The 22,120-nt window shown below is 43.6% G+C and overlaps 1 protein-coding gene across 1 annotated transcript in view; it reads right to left on the reverse strand.

Moving 5' to 3' along the window:
- Positions 1-10,106: 10,106 nt before the first annotated feature.
- Positions 10,107-22,120, reverse strand: part of SHISA9 (shisa family member 9) — a 228,328-nt gene continuing 216,314 nt past the window's right edge. Inside the window, exon 4 of the mRNA XM_083711680.1 lies at positions 10,107-11,617. Within this exon, the coding sequence (XP_083567806.1) occupies positions 11,259-11,617 (359 nt within the window). The 3' untranslated portion in view covers positions 10,107-11,258. The remainder of the gene's footprint in view (positions 11,618-22,120) is intronic.

Raw genomic sequence — 22,120 nt, forward strand, 5'->3', positions numbered from 1 at the left:
TGCTGTGCTTGATAGAACTTTGGCTTGAACTGGGGTGATTATTTTATCCAGTCCTGTCTGAAGGAATGAGTGGGTTCCTGCAAGGGCCTGGAATGTGGAGAAACCTGTTCCAAATTAGAAGTTGTAGCTTCCAGATAGACAGAAGTGCCAGTAACTGGAATGCAAGAGCCAGTATCAACTCTAGATGGTTTGCCAGGATTTGAGGATTTCCGCTTCCTTGATCACAGTCTGCCACGTAATGATGAGTCTTAACCACCCCTGCAGCTGTACCAGGACTGCAGAGATAAGCAATGGAGAGCAGAAGGCCAACTCCAGCTGGACAAGCCCTGCTCTGCCCCAAGCCATCTGCCATCAACTGCACTGTTTGGAAGATTCACAGAGAGAGAAGGAAGCAGGTGGAGAAGACCTGAGATGGACTGCCCAGATGGACTTCCCTCTACCACTGACTAACAACCTTGCTTGGGAGATTGAAGATGAAGGATGGGTGCAGATTTAGATATGTTTTCTATAAAGCCAGAAACAGAGTTTTAATTCCTGCATTACTGCCATTTTATTAAAAAAAGAAATCCTTGTTGAAATTTATGAGTGTGCATTTATACTAACAAACACATTTTTATGTGCACTTTTGACTAATTCCCATTATTTTTTGTAAGCCATTTACCCTAATATAATGCATTTTTTATGTTATTTTCACAACCATATCCACTTTTCGTGCACATTTCCCCCCAACATACACATTTTTTTGGAAATGCTGTTTGGTTGCAGAACTGAATTGAAAAATTCAGAGAAGTGCAAATTTCGAAGGATAGTTGTGTTTTGTAAATTAAGTAGTTTTGCCTTTAAATGTGAACTGAAAACTGAAACTGGTGCACAGTCATTATTTTCTCATCTGATCCCAACCCCAACAATGGTCACCCCCATCCTCAGTTCCTCAATACAGGCTTCATATTACCCCAAAGAAGCTTATTTTCTGTATTGTGTGTTTGGCCTTGCATTCCTCCAGACCATGTGGTGATGCTCCACTGCACTGAGAGGAGGCTGTGTTATCGATCTCAGCTGCTGTTTCACATTTGTTAAAAATAATGGTTCTCTTGTATACATTAACAGCCTGAGTGCACATTACCATATATGTCCTGGGTTTGGGAGAATAGCAATTTTGGTGAAAGCATGGGAGAGGGACCCACCACGCAGAATGTTGGTGATAATAGCAGCCTCACGCTTCCTCAAGATGGAACATTTTCTTCTCATAGTGACCCTGTGAAGTAGGTCCATTACTGAGAATAGATAGGCTGGTATTCTTGATGGCGAGAGTGGTTTGACAAAAGAAGGTGTGACATAGAGGGCAGATGACATCTGCCTTACCAGATGTCTTCAGATCCATGTGTGGAGTGTGTTCTAATTGTGCATTCCTAGCATTGATCACAGATCCTGAAGCTGAGACTCCAATACTTTGGCCACCTCATGAGAAGAGAAGACTCACTGGAAAAGACCCTGATGTTGGGAAAGATGGAGGGCACAAGGAGAAGGGGACGACAGAGAACGAGATGGTTGGATAGTGTTCTCAAAGCTACCAGCATGAGTTTGACCAAACTGTGGGAGGCAGTGGAAGGCAGGAGTGCCTGGCGTGCTCTGGTCCATGGGGTCACGAAGAGTTGGACATGACTAAACGACTAAACAAAGCATTGATCAGTGGGTTGGGCTGATCCATTGCCCTAGAATTCCATTGCCCCGGAATTATGATGTGCCACAGTTTGGCTACCAGGGGCATAGTATGTGATTGTTTAGAACACAGATGGGGAAATATTTTTTCAGCCTGAGGGCCACATTCCTTTCTGGGCAACCTTTCAGGGGCCACATATCAGTGGTGGGCAGGCTAGAGGCAAAACCGGAGAGGGCAATAAATGTGAATTTTACCTTCGTACATTAGACTTGTATCTAAAGCCTACTCACACATCACTTTCTATCCCCTATCAAGCAAACAAGAAGCATGATTGGAGTTCAAGTCCACATTCCAGCCATAGGAAGTTGCCTTATTTTGGGTCAGGCCATTGGGTCCATCTAACTCTGTATTGTTTACACTGACTCTTGAGGATATCAGGCATGAGTCTCTCTCAAACTAACCTGGATATGCGGGAGATTTAATCTGAGACCTTCTCTGCATGCAGGACAGATTATCTACCACTGAGCTTCCCTATTTGTTAAAGACACTCAAGAAAGCATTGAAGCAGGCCTTGCAATGGGTGTAGCTGAGGAGGGTGTGCAGGCTCGAGAGAGTCCTGAAGGGCCAGACAGAGAGGCCTGGGATGCTAGATTGGCTCCCCCAGGCCTGAGGATTCCCATCCCTGTTTTAGAAAACGAGACCCACACCTCTGCTCCCTTTCCCACTCCTCTGTGAGATTTCACTTCCAGTTAGCAGCAAGTAATGCACATTTATAATGCAAGTGTGAGTGATGTTACTAAGCAAAGGAATTCAGAGATGACTAATGCAGGCAAGGTGCAAATGAGAAGGATCTGTGTTTTACAATAGACTAATATTTCCAAAGCAAAATTTGGCAGAAGGACTTAATCCCTCTTTAAGTTCGCTGGAAGCTTTTCAGCTCCCAGCTCATTGTTATATCAATATACGAATAAGCAGTCAGGCCATGAGCCACAGAGAGGAGGAAGCAGGAAGAGCATCCTTTTGTGCTCTGAAGAGAAGACTACAACTCCCATTATCCCTTAGACAAGTTGGCAGGGGCTGATGGGAGTTGGAGTTCCACAACGGCACCTGGTTTCCTTACCCACATTAAGGGCTCCCAAGGCCACCTAGTTGATAACAGATTTGAAATTGGTACTATGAAATCCAGGCCCAAAGCTCATGCTATTGTAGCATATTGAGAGCGAGAAGGAATGCTGCAAACAGAATAAACAGAAAGACATAAGGCAGAAAGGGCATACTCAAAGACATTCAAGGGAACAAAGTGCCACAAAAGTAGGTTCGAAAAGTGTCAAATGTGAGCCAGCGATTGTGTGAAGGGTAGAAAGTGTGGAGAGTGGCTGGTGAGAGAATGAGAAAGTTCAAATGGAAACAATTAATCAACTTGGCAGAAGTTAATAAAACTACCTGGAAGAGATGGCCTGCTGCCCTCATTTTCTCAGGAAGCTCCAGGAGTAAATTGCTCTCCCATGTTGGGGTATCAGGAGTCTTCAGGACAGAGAAATATCCTGAATCTGTGTGCTTACATCAGAACTGGGGGATCCCAATTGTTCATGACCTTTGACAAGTGGCCACTGAAAAACACTCCATTCTTCTTCACCTGCTGGGAAGACCATGTATGCACATAGATGTAGGTGTGCATCTTCACCCTCACTACCTTTTGTGGGAGCTAACTCCACAGTTTACCTGTGTACTGTGTGAAGAAGTACTTCAATTTGTCCCGCCTGAACCTTCCAACATCTGTCTTCATTAGATTCCCTTTTATGAGATCGGGTGACTTTGTTTAAAGAGGCTGTGCATATTGCCTGCGCTGGGTCATTCTGTCTCCCCTGCCTTCAGAGACAAGCTGACAAGACTAAGGAGGAGTCATCAGGATTGCAGTGGATGAAGAGTCAGGCGTTGTGATCTCAGACTTCAGCTGGGGGCACTTTGAAGTGAAGCAGTATTTGATTCTAAAGGTCTTGAGTAGCTCTCCAGAGCTTTTGAAGAATTGCTTTTCATCTCAAGAAATAATGGCACCAGAAACTCTACTCTTCATTTGATAAATTGTCTCCTGTTTTAATTGCTGTGCTGCTTTAATTGGATTGCTTTATTGTGCATTTTAATTATGGGTGTTTATATTTTAATGTCTTGATTGGATTGTTTTATTGCGCCTTTTAATTTTGGGTGTTTATCTTTTAATGTTTCTGTAACTGATTTTTATCCTTTTAAAAATCACTTAGGAACCTTGTTCGGGTATTAAGTGGTTTATCAACCAGTCAGCTAATTAATAATACATTCCTGATCTTCATTTCAAAAGGGAGATGCCATTAGCTGGGGACATCAGGTGACTTGGATAGGACAATATCCTTACTGAAGTCATCTGCAGCTGTTTAGTTTCCAGGTACCTTTTGGTCAGGTCCAGCTCTACCGTTAGGCAGAATGAGGAAGCTGCCCTGGGTGTCAGATGGTGAGAGTGCCATGCAACCTACTGTACACTGCTCAGGTGTAGTGAACACTATCCTATGTAAGATTTGGTAACTGAAGAGGTGGGAAACCTCAGGCCTGGGTGCTGGGTGTGCCCTCTATATATGACCCTCAGAAGTCTGTTGGCTACAGCTTCTCACCCCAAATGGCTAGAATGTGTCCTTGAACTCCAATGATGCTTCTTGCTTGTCTAGAGAGGGGCGTGTGAGTGTGTGCCGAAACCAGACTACTGGATCAACATAAAGTTTATGTTTATTGCTCTACCAACCTTTGCCTGTTTACCTACTCATCACTGGCATGTGGTTTCCCAGAAGGAAATGTGGCCCTCAAAGTGAAAAAGATTCCCATACCTGAGGTACTGTTGGAAGAACAGGAGAGGGCAACATCTTGTTCTTCACCTCAAGTAGCAAAATGCCTACAGCTCTGGCCGCCTATAGGAAGGGCCCACCAGCAATGTAAGCAGCTAGCATTTACAAATGGAGTCACCAGTTCACACACACATATAATCAGTTTTTATTGCCCAGTAAGAAATTCATATTAATATAGTGAATACATATGTTTACAAATAAACAACTTTAAAAAACAGACATTTTCTTCTTCTTTTTTTGTGTGTTTAGTTGTAGGAAGTGGTTCTCAAACTCTGTCATCGTTAACAAGTATTAACACATGTATACTTACAGAACGTACATTTACTAAAGTAGCTTCCACGTAAAAAGATGCTCGAGTCACACAAAGGAAATCTTGAGTGGGTTATTTTGAGCACAGCTGCGGTGTGTATCAAAAGCGCATGGACTGAGAGCGACATTCCGTTCCAGGGTTGAAGGCGAAGCCTCTTTGTGCGTCACGAGGAAGCAGTGACTGAGGACGCAGGGGCAGCTCATGCACCCTCTTGCCACATTTCTGGGGTGCAGGGTGTGTGTGTGTGTCCCAAAGCTATGGAATTTCCCCTCCAAATGGTCACCAAAAGCAGGGAAAGAAAAGGCACGAGTGACAGAGGAGTCCTGCGCCCTCAGCCATTGCTTCTGCACAATGTCACTCATATAATGTGAAGTTGTGCTGAGCGCTGAGGCAGCCCTAAGGTTGTGGGAAGTGGTTGGGATCGGAAAGGACTGAATGGGAGAGATGCAGAAGGGAAGCAGAAATGCCCCCTGGTACTCATCCATTCATCTGGGACTTCAAAGATCAGGGAAGGGAAACCTTAGGCCTATGGGGGAAAGCACAGTCCTTCAGGCTTCTCTGCCTCAGGAATCCTCAAGCCACACTTCCTTCAGAGGCCATGCTTCTCACTGGCCCTCCTCCACACCTACTTCCAGTTCTTTTGACTGACTCCTTGATGTGAGTGTAGGGATGCCTCCAAGAAAGTCCTACTTAGACCCATTGAAATGACCGGACGTGACTCATCTAGGACCATTCATTTCCAAGAGTCTTCTCTGGGTAGGTCTTATTTGGAAACAACCCTTTACCTAGAGCTACAGAGGTTGCCCCACCCACTGCTGGCAGGCGGCCCTTGGAAGCTTGCCCAAGTGGGAATGCGGTCCGTGAGCTCAAAAGGATTTCCCCACCCGTCATTGATAATCCCATAGGAGCACACTTCAGTGAAAGGTTTACTGAACCTGATTTCAGGTGCAGAATTTCGTCATTCTCCAAGGATACACATACAAGTCAGGCAGTTTTTTTCTCAACCATGAATGCATTGCAGCATACATTTCTCAGGTTAACAGACAAAAGATTTGGAGGCACCTCTCTGTTTCTGAGATCTCAAAGAATCATGGCCAGAGTCCATAATGCTAAGATGGACTAATGGTCTGATTCAGTGTAAGATAGCTTTATATGTTCATAATTGCTGGGGCAGAATACGTAGTATTTTAGGAAAAACTAGTTAACTGGGGGAAAGATAAGTTAATGATTATTATATATAATAGTCAATCTTTTTGGTGTGGCAGCATCTGCTAGGAGTTAATCTTTTAGTTTAGCAGAATCCATATTTCGGAACCCCCCTGCCTGTGAAAATTAGGCAGGCAACCTTCCTTAGGGACGGGTAAAACTGTCAATTTCAGTTTCTTTCAGCTGCTTGTTGTCCCAGTCTTAAACTCAGTTCTCTATTATTCCTCATCAATTTGCAATATACTTTTATAAAAAAATAAAAGTCCTCAATAAAATTCATCAGCATTTTAGTTACGCATACTTCTTTTTAACATCTCCTGATTTTATCTGTGTTTCACTAATCATTGTTTTATGTACACCACTTAGAGTGGTGCCTTCATTATATACATATATAAAATATTGAAATATATTAAATATCTCTTATATCTTCTAAACTTAGAGATCTCTGGTTAAACAATGGTGGGTGGTAGTGGGAGAAAATATTTCCTAAAACTGGGGACTGAATTATTTTCTGTATGAGGAAGTGAAATTCTGCCAAAGTTTCCAGCCCTCTCTTATTACTACTGAAAACTATTGGTTTGTTCTTAGGCTCTCTCTGCACTATACGTTTAAAGCTGTATCATACCATTTCAAACAATCATGGCTTCCCTCCCCTGAAGAATCCAGTGGACTAGGGTGCACTGAGTGTTGTTATGGGACCCTTATTTCCCTCAGAGGCCTACAATTCCCAGAGTTCCCTGGAAAGAGGGATTGATGGTTAAATCACCTCAAAACATGTGGCTCTGTGAGGGGGAAAGGGGTGCCCTAACAGTTCCCAGCACCACTAACAAACTCCAGTTCCCAGGATGCTTTAGGGGGAAACCATGGCTTTTTAAAGTGGTTTGAGATTGCTTTAAGTGTATACTACAGATAAGGCAATTACACATTCCTCACCATTTACCTAAATCTTGTAAAAGCAATAAAAACATAAGAAAAGTCAGCCAAGGGCCCATCTAGCCTAGCAGCCTGTTCTCACAGTGGCCAACCAGAGGCCTATGGGAAACTCATAGGCAGGACTTGAGCACGAGAGTCTTCTCCTCTCCTGGGGTTCCCAGGAATAGATATTCAGAAGCACTGTTGTCTCCATCTGCAGAAGCAGAGCAAAGCCATCATGTCTAGAAATCTTCTATAGCCCTCTCCTCCATGAATTTGTCTTTTAAAGTCATCCAAGTTGCTGAGCATCACTGCCTCCTGTGAGAGCAAGTTCCTCAGTTTAACTCTGTGCTGCATGAAGAAATACCGTATTTTTTTCGTGTATAAGACGCCCCATATTTTGGGGGACTAAAATTTAAGAAAATGGGGGGAGATGGCACAAAGTTGTTGAGGTGTTTTTTTTTGGGGGGGGGAGAATTGCTCAAGTTTGTTGAGCTTTTTTAGAGGGAATTGCTGAAAATCGCCAACCCACACGCCAGCAAAAGCTGCCAATCGCCCGCCCAATGGCCGCAGAGACAGCCAATCAACACCAGCCTTTCACGCAGCCCAATAGCCTCTGACAGCCACAGCAGCAACCAATCACACCCCCACCCTATGCACTATCCATGTATAAGACGACACCCACTTTTTAGCATACTTTAACGCCCCCTCCCCAAAACCCCCTAGTCTTATACACAGAAAAGTATGGTACTTTCTTTCATCAGTCCTGAATCTTCCAGCATCCAGCTTCCTTGGAGATCCACCAATTCTAGTGTTATGAGAGAGGGGAAATACTTTTCTCTACCTACTTTCTCCATGCCATACATACTTTTATAAACTTCTGCAATGTCACACAGCCTTCCTCTTAACTACAGCATCTCAAATGTTGAAACCTTTCTCCATCTCCTTGATTATTTTCGTTGCCCTTTTCAGAGCTTTATTTCCAACTCAATATCTTCTCCATTGTGAATACCTGTGAGAATTATCATAACCTTCTACAAACTCTGTGTAGGCTGGTCCATTAGGGCCCACCAACTTCAATCTGCCTTCAGCCAGCCAGCCAACCAGCCGACCAACCAACCAACCAACCAACCAACCAACCAACCAACCCCTTGCCTCACTTCTTACGTTACAGCCAGTCCAAGAGCACAGCCTACCAGCGTCCTCCTCCTTAGCCTTAACGTTGTCCTTCTATGACTCAACAGGGAACAAAGTGAGAATTATTTGGCTCTGACGGGCTCTGGCGCCATCTACTGTTGGTCTTCCTGCATTCCACCCTACCAGTCCCAATGAGCAACTGCCACTACCGCACAAACCTACACCCAAGATTTATAGAACATGGAGGGGCACAATCCAGACTTTGTCCAGGAAAATCAATTTTAAGCCTAGGGAAATCAATTTTAAACACACATGACTGGGGTGTGCTCTGAGTTATCATTTGTGGTGCACTACCATGCATAATGGGGGTGGGGAGAATACATTCAAAACACAACAGAGGTTATCGATATCATTCAGGCAGGAAAACAAAGGGCAAGCACCCTTGCTATACTGTTTTAGATGCCTTGCTAAATGCTCCCTTTTTTATTTCGACAAGCCTATCCAGATATATAATTCAGTATTTGTTTTTAACTTCTGCTGGCTTTATCTGTGTAGCAGTGATAATTATTTTATATTGTTATAAATAAATAAAATAGGAAATACTTGTTTTTCATCATTTGTTTTATGTACATTGCTTATAGACTGATTTTTTTAAATTAAACGGTATATCAATTCTTCTAATAAATATTCATAAATCAAAGCATGGTTGTACTTCTGCTGGTTCATAAATTGAACTTAAGCTCAATGGAGAACAAAACCCTCCACATTTGTGGAGTGGAGTGTCTAGGAGTGCAATCCTATAGCTTCTTTTAATGGGGAGTAAGCTCCATTGAACTAAATGAGACCAGCATTGGGCTGTGGGGCTCCTTCTGTACTATACTTTTAAAGCAATATACCACTTTAAACAGTCATGGTTTCCCCTCAAAAATCCTGGGAATGATGGTTTGTTAGGAGACCCTTGAGCTCCACCTTGGAGCTTGTTGTTCTACCTTGAGCTCCTTGGAGAAAAGTTAGAATATAAATGTGATGATAAATGCAATAAACAAATCAAGGTGTTCGGTGTCAGGGATCTCAGCAGCATTGCACTTTGCAATGTGCCCTGCCACCTTACAAGGAAATATATATATATATGACAGAAGGAGGCCCAGGGCTTAGGCCACCTCACAGGGCCACCCCTAACAATGCTTGTACCAGTCTCCCAGCACCATGAAAACACCTCCCTCTCCATCCCTACCGCTCATGGGCCACAGGTGTGCAGATGCAGTGAGCAAGTATGAGACATGTATGAAAGGAAGGAAGGAAAAACAAACAAACCATTAGAAGGGAGGCAAACCATCAGCATCAGTGGGCCCTGCCAAGGCATTTGAGTCCCAACAGCTGCGTGAACAAGCCAGGTGCTGTCACCATCCCTGATGAGATTGAGTTTTGCTTTCTCCGGAGAGTGGCGGAGTTTAGTGCACAGTGATTGTAAAAATCTTATGTTTTCAGTTCATTGGTGCCCAAGCGTGCAGACACAACTCTTGCATGCTTGTTCAACCTCGGCCTTGATCCAAATGTCCTTTATCATCCCAGGAGTAGCATGCCTCACATTTAGATGGGTATATTAGCATGAACAAATGCATATCAATAATGAGAAACTAATAAAAATATATATTTTTTCTTTTTTTTTACATGCAGGCTTCCTTTATGGGAAATGGTAGCATGTGACACTCCCTTTAAAACATATGGACCTTTTAAAAGGGATTAACCATATGGGGGAAAGAGAGAGAGAAAGGCTGAAAAGAAGTTAACGAAGGAACATTGGCATAAATGCAAAGATGGAATGAAAGGTTGAAAGCCAAGGATAGCCAACGTGATGTTCTCCAGATGATGATGGACTACAGCTCCCATCATCCCCGAATATCCACCATGCTGGGCTGAGGCTGATAAGAACTGAAGTTCAGCAACTTTGAGAAGATACCACATTAGTAATCTTCATACTGGGGAGATTTGAGGCAGGGAGAGATTGTTTCAATAGGCGAAGAGGCAGGCCAGGAGAGCAACTTCTGGCCTGGCAAAAACACAACACATCAGTAAAACATGTTCTCTCTTGGCAGCAAAATGGACGGAAGGACACCTGATTGGTTGAGTCCCACACATGAGGAAAGAATCGTAAGTTGGTACAGGTTTCACTTTAAAAACAAGACGATCATTAAACGTTAGCAATACAGTAAAGGCACCACCCACGCTTATTTATCTTCAGTCCAAAGTAACAGGAAACGGAGGAGAGGGAATCAGGGTAAGAAAATTTTGGAACTGGCTGAAGAGCAACTGGCTTTATTCATTGCCCACAGATAGGGCAGCTTAGACTGGGGTGAAGAATCCCCACCAATCTTCTGGCTCTACCCCCACCCCCTGAAAAGTCCTGAAAAATGTAAGACATAAAAGTGGGGGCTAAAATCATCTCTCGTGTGAGCTTTCCACTTCCTAGAAAGTCTCCATATGTTTGTCACTGTAACAGTCTTCACAGGTTTCGCGTGAGTCTTTTCTTATGTTTCGTATGTATATAGATATTTTTTGCTTGCTTGCTTGCTTCTTTAGTGATGGTACAAAAAGAAAAGAAAAGGAAACACTAAAACGTAAGGATTTCTATCCAGGCGTTTGCTCATTGTTTCAGATTCCCCTTCTTCTCCACAGATCTTAAAATTTGTACAAAAGAAAGCCCCGAACTTCACAATGTCCCTCCCACCCTGATGTATCATTTTGCGTTGATGCCCATCTAGCCCAAGGCAGGGATGTTGCAGAAAAAGTTATTAAGCTGATGGATGGTGTCTCTAGATTGTGCTACTTCTCATCATGGATTTGAATTTGGAGTAGAAAGAAAGAAAGAAAGAAAGAAAGAAAGAAAGAAAGAAAGAAAGAAAGGTTCAGTCCCAAGGGGTTGGTTTCCAGTGTAAAATACAAATGGAGTTCAAACAACCTTCGGTGTATATTGCTATATAGCGCTAACCCAATCTTCGGCTCATAGCTGGCTACCTTCATCAGGAACCGCCGCCTCCCCTCCACCAGGAATGTCCACCTCTCCTTGTTCTGAGCTTTTGATCTTATCTCTTCCAGTTGTGTCTGTGTTTTTCCCCCTTGTTGTTTTTTTAATTAAAAAAAAAGAGTAAGAAGAAAGTTGGTCTCAAACAGTCACTTCTGTCTTGCTGTTGGTGATGAAGTATGGCTGTGTGGGTAAGTAATGCTGACTCCGCGTTGTGAGTGGATCACTCCCCGCCGGATCGCCTGCGAGGTTCCTCCCTTTGGTCGCATAGGCATGCCTTCGGAGGGACTGGTCGCTAGGGTCCCAGGTTTTGTACGCTAAAGGGTGCATGTGTGGCTTAGAGGCTTTCGACTTCTGCCCGTTGTGTTTCATGGTGCCGCCCTCGAGGATGTGTGGGCGGTCGTCCTCCATATGCACCGGGTGGAGGGGCAGGTTCCCCTTTGCAGCGAGCTCTGAGAGATGGCGCCGTTTGGAGTAGAAGTCATCATTGACCTTGTCAGCTGGTTAAAGAAAAAGGAAAGGGAAAGCAACGTCAGCTAAGAGTCAGGGGGGGAAACCCAACAACCTTTGAAATACCATACTGGTCCGAATATAAGCAGCACCCACAAATAAGCCGCACCTTTAAAATTCAAGGGGGGGGGAGGGAATACCCAAATATAAGCCACTCCCTTATAATTCCACACACACTCATACCCATAAATGGCAAATGTGGAAGAAAACCCTACAGCAATATCGTAAAAGCCAATTTTTGTAAGATTGCAAATTTAAGCCGTACTTTTCATGGTCAGATTTTTGGGGGGAGGGAAGTGCGGCTTATGTTTGGGCCAATACGGTAAAACAGGCAATCAATAGACGACACTGTATAAAAAGACTACGACATTGGTTAAAAATAAGATACGCTTCCAGATGGGAATAAGACTGTCTTCATAAATAGCGCTTATCAAAATAAAAATACAGTGATTTTTCCCTTACAGAAGGGATGAGGAAACTGTGGTCTTCCGGATGGTGGTGGTGGACTCCATTGCCCATCAGCCCCAACTGGCATGGCCAATAGTCAGGGATGCTGGGAGTTGTAGTTCCACAAGATCTAGAAGGCCACAGGTTCCCTATCCTTTCCTTAAAGAGATCTGTAAAATCTTAGCACAGCAGACATTGCTTTCTTTCGTGGTGCTCCAACAATTCATACAGTCCTACACGTCTTCCTGGGACACTAATGTATTTAATGGTTGCTAGTTTTCTGGATTTTGCCCTGGCATTTGTTTTATTTTTTTATTCGGTTTTAAAACATAATGATTTTCAATATAATGAACAATTACATAGCATTATTATGATTATTTATGATTTCACATATGTCATGGGTGATTTGGATGGCTATTTGTAAACAAGGAGAAGACACAAAAGTGAAATATTATATATCATAGCTGATACCTGACAGAAGGAAAACAACAGATAACCACATGATCTACTATAAAAAAGCAGTGGGATGTATCCAATGCCAGCCCTACTCAGAGTAGACCTTTTGAAGCTATTGGACATGATAAGTTCATTAAATTCAATGAATCTGAGTGGAACTTAGATGAAGACCACCTTTAATTTCAATTTTCTACAGGTTCTGATGTGTATTACAGCCTTTGATGGCAGGTATTACATTTCAATATTGTTTCTATAAGAAGTAAAAATATATGTGCCATGCTTCATAAAAGTTGCTTGGTCTCCCTAGATCTCTTCACAAACCCACTTCATGCATTAGTATTTTGGCTATCACCTACAGATATTTGTGCATCATAAATCCAATTAGGTACAGATTTTTCAATTCAGCTGCCAAAATAGGAAAGAGAAGTAAATATGAAAAATTAGACTCCTCCAAAAAGGTTATTTTTAATCTTGCTTCTCAATTAATAATAAAAAAACAGTATAATAATGTGGCTTTTATTGTTTTTTATATTTTACAATTCCCTTCTTGGGAAGGATCAACTGGAGAGGCAGATTATAACTACAATATTAAGGTAAGCTTTTGTCAGGGAACCGCCAGCAGTACTGGAGGGGGAGAGCAAAAGCCAGAGGGATTCCAGAGAGCGTCCAGGGATCGGGAGGAGCAGCCCATCTTCTGGGGAAGAGAATCAGCGTAGCACCAGTGGAGAAGGGGGGCTGGTGGGGGAAGTGGCGAGGCGATCCCATGACTCCTTGCCTGGGACCAGCGGAGAGACTAGAGGTCCTCCGTTGCCCACACCCTCCCTGCGCAGGAGGCTTCCACGCAGAGAGGGTAGGCGGAGACTAGGCGTCAAAGAACTTCTTTGCTGGAAGAAGTTTAAGAAACGCCCACTCACGGATTCTGCCAGCGATTGAGTCAGCCACGGGCGAGTGGCTGTTCGGACAGAGGAGGTTCACTTTGGCAGCCCAGCCAGGTGTTTGCACCCAGCCAGGAAGATAGGCACCTGCTTACACACGAGCAACCCCCTTAGGAACCATTACAGCTTTTCTCCATGTATGCATGTTGTCAAATGTCTTGAGGTTCACCCAGATTTTTTTAAAAAAGAATTTTCAAAAATTCATTTTGGAGTTTAAAAATTGCACCATTGTGAAGGTTTTGTTTTGTATGGCACCTAGAGATCATGTTTTATGAAGCCAGTAAATAGCTAATAACAGCAAATAAATAAATAAGCAAGTATTTACACAAACTCTGGATTGTAGGTATCATCTTCGAAGAGGCTCCCCTACCCTTAGTCATAGAGAGATGGGTTCTATGTACATAAGACAAGGCTGCTGGATCAAACCAGTGGCCTTTCTGGTCTAGCCTCCAGTTCTTACAGTGACTGGTCAGATGCTTATGGAAAGCTTGACAAGAGCACAACAGCAAGACCAGGAGAAAATCTTGCCTCCTGTGAATCAGCAGCATTTGGAATCTGAGTTGGACTCAAGAAATTGGCATTACTCTAAGAGGCCCCCTGCTGCAATATGTGTGGGAATCATCTAAAATATGGGTAGGGTGGGAAATATGTGACCCTTCAGATTTAGTTGGGTTCTTATTCCCATCACCTCTGAAGATGGAGCAGACTGGTTGGGTCTAACGGAACTTGGATTGCAACAACAACTGGAGGACCACAGCATCCCCCACGCCAACCGAAGGTCTTTTCCCCTTGAGAATTAATGTATCTTCATTTGGAAAGATATGCATGTTCAGTCAATTAATCAAATAAACCCACTCTGGTTCCAGTTTGGGATATTTCTCATGTTTGGGATACTAAGCTGCAAAGACAGATTATACAATGATTGCAATGAAAAGATGTTTGCAGTTTCCAAATTGTTCTACGTTCTTGTTGCAAACACATGCCAGATCACACATTGTTCCCCATTCAAAAACAGCAGCTACAACAGACTGGGCTCTTTCACCTAGTTTGCTATTCGGAAAGCCAAAGTCCTTGGCTCTTATGAATGGGCCCTTTTCAAAGATCTGCCCATTGTGTTTCATTTCCCACTTTTGAAAGGGAGCCATTCCGCTGAAAGAAGAATGGAATCGTTGACTACTAGGGACGCACAAATCTGTCAATTTCACTTTCAGTCTTTCTTTCATTCTTCTGACCTGAAGGCCAGTTCACTCTGTTCCTCCTTCAGTTTGTGGTTTTTAAAATAAAATTTAAAATGTATCAGCATTTTAAAGTGCAGCCTTTTCCCAAATACACACATTTTTTATGTGTCGTTTTCCCTATACTTAAAGACTTTTTTTTGCAAGCAGCTTCCCCAATATACTGTGTTTTCATTTGAAATTTTCACTCACATGAATTTTTACGCACATCATTTATTGCATTGCAAATTTGGAGTTGGGCTAATTCAAAGGATTGGCTTTCATATTGTTTCTGGATGTGCAGATTGGGTTGATTTGTATTAAAGTGCAAAAATGATCTGAATTCCTCCTCTACCTGTGACTGATTGTCATGCTGGTTATACAGAACCTCCAGCACTGGAGCCAGTATATTATAGATAGGGAATCTGTGGCCTGCCAGATGTTCTTGGACTGCAACTCCCATCTCCCCTGAACATTGGCCATGCTGAACATATGCAGAGCCCTGCTGGATCAGGCCAAAGGCCCATCTAGTCCAGCATTCTGTTTTTGCAATATATGAAGTTTAGTATGCTTATGTCTGGGACGCGGGTGGCGCTGTGGGTTAAACCACAGAGCCTAGGACTTGCCGATCAGAAGGTCGGCGGTTCAAATCCCCATGACTGGGTGAGCTCCCGTTGCTCAGTCCCGGCTCCTGCCAACCTAGCAGTTCGAAAGCACGTCAAAGTGCAAGTAGATAAATAGGTACCGCTCTGGCGGAAAGGTAAATGGCGTTTCCATGTGCTGCTCTGGTTCGCCAGAAGTGGCTTAGTCATGCTGGCCACATGACCCGGAAGCTGTACGCCAGCTCCCTCGGCCAGTAAAGCGAGATGAGCACCGCATCCCCAGAGTCGGCCACGACTGGACCTAAAGGTCAGGGGTCCTTTACCTTTATGCTTATGTCTGGGAATTAATTTTGATGGAAAAGTTAACAGAAAGCATACGTGAAAGAAAACAACATGAGAAACGACATAACTTTTACACAACGTGGTCCTCCTTTATTACATATGCATCAAAGAAAGAACATGCATTTAAACCACCTAAGACACACAGGAGCATTTGATTATATTACTAATGTAATTACCTGGATGTAGTTGGGGCTGGGGTTTTTTTTGGGGGGGGTAGGGGAAAACTGTATTTGATTGCTTGTATTTGATTATATGTTGTTCTTATATTCAACTAGTAATATATATATATATATATATATATATGCTTTCGTAGATTTTCACGGGTACAGGAATGCAGGTTTTGGTGTCCTCGGGTGTCTTCCCGTGTAAAAGTTGGGGTGTCTAGGCGACGTTTCGACGAGGTCTCACTCGTCATCTTCAGGCTGATGCTTTCGGCTTCTTGTTACTGGAACAGAGCGGGATCTCAATGTTTGAGTTCCTATAAATACTGTAGAGGGGGTGTGGTGTCTAGCCTCCAATGTTCTGGGCAGAGAGGAAGTTCCCAGGCTAGTGTGCCTTTTCTTCTTTTGTTCCTTAATTACTTGAGAGATACCTTGAGTGATTTCTTGAGTGATATCCTGAGTACCACTTAGGTGGGTCATTAGGTGTGGATTAGTTGCTAAAGTCTTTGTGTCTTGACCTCTTGAACTTTGTGAAGAGTTTTCCTGAGAAGATGGCTGTATTGCACTTAGTTGTGCTTTGGCTTGGCTTCGTGTATAGGGGCGAGCTGTGGTTTTGTGGCTTGTGTCAGCCAGATCTGTGTAGGGATTGCAGGGGGGTGCAGCACCTCCGGATGCTGCACCCCCCTGCAATCCCTACACAGATCTGGCTGACACAAGCCACAAAACCACAGCTCGCCCCTATACACGAAGCCAAGCCAAAGCACAACTAAGTGCAATACAGCCATCTTCTCAGGAAAACTCTTCACAAAGTTCAAGAGGTCAAGACACAAAGACTTTAGCAACTAATCCACACCTAATGACCCACCTAAGTGGTACTCAGGATATCACTCAAGAAATCACTCAAGGTATCTCTCAAGTAATTAAGGAACAAAAGAAGAAAAGGCACACTAGCCTGGGAACTTCCTCTCTGCCCAGAACATTGGAGGCTAGACACCACACCCCCTCTACAGTATTTATAGGAACTCAAACATTGAGATCCCGCTCTGTTCCAGTAACAAGAAGCCGAAAGCATCAGCCTGAAGATGACGAGTGAGACCTCGTCGAAACGTCGCCTAGACACCCCAACTTTTACACGGGAAGACACCCGAGGACACCAAAACCTGCATATATATATATATATATATATATATTTGCTTTCGTAGATTTTCACGGGTACAGGAATGCAGGTTTTGGTGTCCTCGGGTGTCTTCCCGTGTAAAAGTTGGGGTGTCTAGGCGACGTTTCGACGAGGTCTCACTCGTCATCTTCAGGCTGGTGCTTTCGGCTTCTTGTTACTGGAACAGAGCGGGATCTCAATGTTTGAGTTCCTATAAATACTGTAGAGGGGGTGTGGTGTCTAGCCTCCAATGTTCTGGGCAGAGAATGTTCCTCTCTGCCCAGAACATTGGAGGCTAGACACCACACCCCCTCTACAGTATTTATAGGAACTCAAACATTGAGATCCCGCTCTGTTCCAGTAACAAGAAGCCGAAAGCACCAGCCTGAAGATGACGAGTGAGACCTCGTCGAAACGTCGCCTAGACACCCCAACTTTTACACGGGAAGACACCCGAGGACACCAAAACCTGCATATATATATATATATATATATATATATATATATGATGGATAGGATATGGTTCAGATTCTGAGAATGAATGGCTAACAACGGCACTTCCTGCTACACTAAGGTATCATTTCTGGAAAGGGCTTGTAATTCAAGTCATATAATGACTTGTGGGCTTGCAGACATGAGTTTAAAATGTAGCATGAGGAATCAGCTCTTAAAATACTGTCCATCTGCAGATAAGTAAGACTCCAGGAGTACTTAAGTGCTCCCAAATTCTCCAGTTGGGACTTTGCCCATGGTGAATTTCATGGGCAATTATTGCCATGTGAGTTGCTAGGCTTGCATCAAGGACATTAGGTGTTTAACAGCTGCGTGCTCAGAGTTTCTTTTTGGTGCCATAATATGTTCCCTTCCTTAAAGAGATGCTTTTCCTCCTCCAGGTGAATTTAAATTGCTTTTGAAGGAGCCCATGTTGTAAAATTACGCTCTACATGCCTTACCTGTCTCCATCTGTCTCCTTCTTAATTGGCGCCTGAGTGCTTTATATAACATGCAGGTGTAGTTAAAGGGATGTCTTCTCTTTTTAATTAAAACATGGAATGTAGGTAATGGCCTGTTCCAATTTCCAAACAGGATCTGAGATCGCATCTTATAGGGCTCTTGTCAGCCTTTATTTCTGCCTCCTTTTGGAGATCTGGAACCTATCAGTGAGGCATTTTCCATCTGCTAAAGCTTTTAAGTTTGGCCAAGCAACACAGACATGGGGGGGTGGAACTGACCCCCAATATATATAACTTTAGCCAATGAAAAGGAGATGAGCTCCTTTCAAGGGAAGGCTGAGGAGCATTTCTGCATTCAAGGGCTGTAACCCCATACACCCCCCCAAAATAATATATAATTAGTTGTAGCCATTCTGTATTTTTTTTAAAAAAAAAGATAGCAAAGAATATATATTGGTATAAGTAAATAAATCTCACTATGTCATTTTCATGAGTTTCTGAATTTTTAAGCACACGTTCCCCATTAGAGTACACATTTCTTGGTTGGAAAACGGCAACTGCATAATTTGGAGAAGTGCAAATTTCAAAGGTGAGCCAATTGCCGTGAAAATACTGGGTTTGACACAAAAACCCTGAAGCCATCACAGCTTCTCACCTTTTCATGCAGAACCCCAAATTCCCAGAGAGCCTTTCCTTCAGTACACCATTCCAACATGTTACTGGAAGTTCAGACCCATGCATCCCTCTGAGTTCAGACCCATTTCCCCTCCCACTCAATATGGCACCACTTCCTGTTTCTCTGAAAACAAGATCCGGGTTACTTGAATGCCCCTGAGAAAGATTTTCACTGTTTCCCCACTACTCAGTTGATTGGTCTCCCATAAAGAAGTGGTGAGTGGGAAGCCGCAGTGGGTGGGGCCTGTTTGCAAGGCCACTGCTATGGCTGCGAGGGGTGCTGAGGGGTCATGGGCACTGAACCTGTGACTTTCTGTATGCAGATTATAGGCTCTGCCACTGAACTACAATCCTCACCCATTAGTCTTCCTCTTCACCACTGGGACAGTGAAACTGCTTTACTAGTATTTTATGGATTTGCATTACAGTCATACCTCAGGTTACAGACACTTCAGCTTGCGTGTTTTCAGGTTGCTGAACCCGGAAGTACCGGAAGGGGTTAATTCCGGGTCTTGGTGCTTGCGCATGCACAGAAGTGCTAAATCACGCTTTGTGCATGCGCAGAAGTGCTGAATCGTGACACGTGTGTGCGCAGACGTGGTGCTGCGGGTTACGAACGCTGCAGGTTGCGAGCGTGCCTCCCACACAAATCATGTTCACAACCCAAGCGTCCACTGTACTAGTATTTTATGGATTTTTGCATTTTAATTAATCATTTTTTTAATGTCACGCTTACGTTTATGTTTTTAGATTCTGTAGTACCTTCAAGAGCCTGTTTGGACTCAGTTCTAGAAGTACATAGGGCAAAAAATGGCAAAAAATGTTCAGCACGTTAACCGAAAAAACAGCTTTTTTTTTTTTTTGGCAAGAGACAAAATCAGGACCTTGGTCAGGCAGCTCTTCAGGGGGTGGAAATTGCCTTCTGATAGGAGAAACGTAGGGGTTTCTTTTCTGATTAAACGCGGGGAAAGGGTACTCTGTCTTTTGTGCCATGTTTTGAAAGAGTTTTATTACCATATCTCCCATAAATGATTTAGCACTGCAAGCGTCATTAGAGTACTTTGTTTTCCACCCCCATTAACGTTGCAGCTAATTAAATCAAAAGAGGTTTTCCTGGAGTGGCACGGAACCAGTAGCAGGAAACTTGAGAATTGGGAGAACAGAATCACTTAGCTCGGGTGGAAAAACAGGGGCTGGGAATGGAAAATGCTCCATAAAGACGCAGGAAGGAATTCAATGTCACACTTTTCTGATTGTTCTGTCATTTCTGCTTCCCAGACAGAACAATCCACCCCACCTCTACCCCATATGCTGTTCTAGGGGTTCTCCCAACTCTCCAGATTGGATTTGGTGGGATCCTCTGTGCTGGTTTTTCCTATTGTGCTGGTTTATCTGGGTCAGTACTTGGTGCTAAGGTAGACACAGTGCTAATTACTGATTTTCTGCACCACACTTTTGGCCTTTTGTGGGGGGTTGAAATGGGAAGAGTGGATTTTGGACAATCTACTGAGATTAGACTGGGAGTGGTATCATTGTGCTTAAGACGTTCCCACTGATGTTTTGTGCTATGATCGCTCTGCTACAATTTTTCAAAGGACTGCTGCTTCATCTTGGCTTCTTTGCAATTTTCATAAAAGATGAAGGTAAAGGGACCCCTGACCATTAGGTCCAGTCAAGGCTGACTCTGGGGTTGCGGCGCTCATCTCGCTTTACTGGCCGAGGGAGCCGGTGTGCAGCTTCCGGGCCATGTGGCCAGCATGACTAAGCCACTTCTGGCGAACCAGAGCAGCGCATGGAAACTCCGTTTACCTTCCCGCCGGAGCGGTACCTATTTATCTACTTGCACTTGACGTGCTTTCCAACTGCTAGGTTGGCAGGAGCCGGGACTGAGCAACGGGAGCTCACCCCATCACGGGGATTCGAACTGCCGACCTTCTGATTGGCAATTCCTAGGCTCTGTGGTTTAACCACAGCGCCACTCGCGTCCTTGCAGTTTTCATATTTTTCACAAATACTTAGATATGTGTTGGGGCCTCCTGGCATTTCATTTTATTCTTTAAAGAAGCTGTGTGCATGCATATGGGAGTGCTCTGAGTTTGATGGAAACAATAGCGCAGAGGGAAGGTGTGTTTCACACCCCCACCCCCCCAACTTCAGTGGCCCCACACCCTGTCTGCAATTAGCTCCTCTTGTTTCCTTACTCAATCTCCCACCTTTCTTCCAAGTTGCATAATACAACATACCTGGTTCTTCTCCCACAACTTTCTCTTTGCAAAACTCCTGTGAGGTAGGTTTTGCCAATTGGCCCAACGTCACCTAATGAGCTTCGTGCCTGAGTGGGAATTTGAACCTGGGTCTCTCCAGCCTTCATCCAACTCTCTAACATGAGGCTTCAGAGCCAGTTTCCAGGAAAGAAAATACTCCATCTGAAGGTGTGGTCTCTCTGCATGTCCAAGCCAAGCATGCTGAGACAGAGCACTCTTCTCTTCTACTAGGAATGAATAGATTCCCTCCCCTCCATCTCACTCCTTCACAGTTCTCTGGGTATACTGGAGAGAACGTATAGAATTTATTCTGAAATATGGACCTGCACTTTCTGGTTTATTTGCATCTTCACTCTGTGATGCCAATGGGCAAGTACACATTGATAAAACACTTTTCCCCCCAGAAGGAAGCCTTGATATGATTATATGCATGATTGAATCGAGACTTTTGCAGTGTTCGATGCATGCAGGTGGATGACTTCAAAACATGTTTTTATACCTCCTCTGAAAGGGGGGATTGCATAATTTGGGTATCTGCCCAAAGCAATGCATTACATTATGAATGAAGTGGAGGACTACATCCTTGCCTGCTACAGGATTCCCCCTCTCTGAAACCATCTGAGCTGGACTTACGGATGGGAGAGAATTCAACTCAGTTAGAATTGAAAGATGAACCTGCCAGAGAATATGCAACTGAAACACAGCCAGCCTTCTCTGACTTTTGCCATGCACTGCCAAGGAAAGTGCTAGGGTACTGTGCACATAAACACGCAGATATTAGTGAAAATAACATACAAAACAGCATTACATTTGTCCATATATATTTTATGGTTTTCCAATGAGACAGGAGAAATTGTTTCGCAAAAATGTGTATACATCAGGGGAAATGGCATACAAAACTTTGCCTATTAGGAGAAATTGACACTAAAATGTGGATGAATTTGCATGAGGACTTCTAAAAGGGGAAAAAATCATAAACTAATGCAGAAATGTGGAACACTGAACAGTATGGGAAACACGTGGAAGAATATTACTATCATGACCTCCAACAGGTCATCTTTTGGTGCCTTTTGTAGAGTTTATTTAGTGGCCTGAAACGACTTAATTAGACTCCTTGTCTAATTAACTGGCTATAGAAATGTATTATATCATGAATAAGAGCTGTGCATTTCTGTAAAGACCACAGCATGAGTACAGTAATAGGGGCGGTGGGCTTCCCTTAAGGCAATCAAATGTGACACTGGACAGCAGTTAGATTTTTTGGGTGCAAGAGATTAGCACAGGACCA

The sequence above is a fragment of the Podarcis gaigeae genome (genome assembly GCF_964106915.1).
Source record: "Podarcis gaigeae genome assembly, chromosome: 14".
In the NCBI taxonomy this organism is placed as follows: domain Eukaryota; kingdom Metazoa; phylum Chordata; class Lepidosauria; order Squamata; family Lacertidae; genus Podarcis; species Podarcis gaigeae.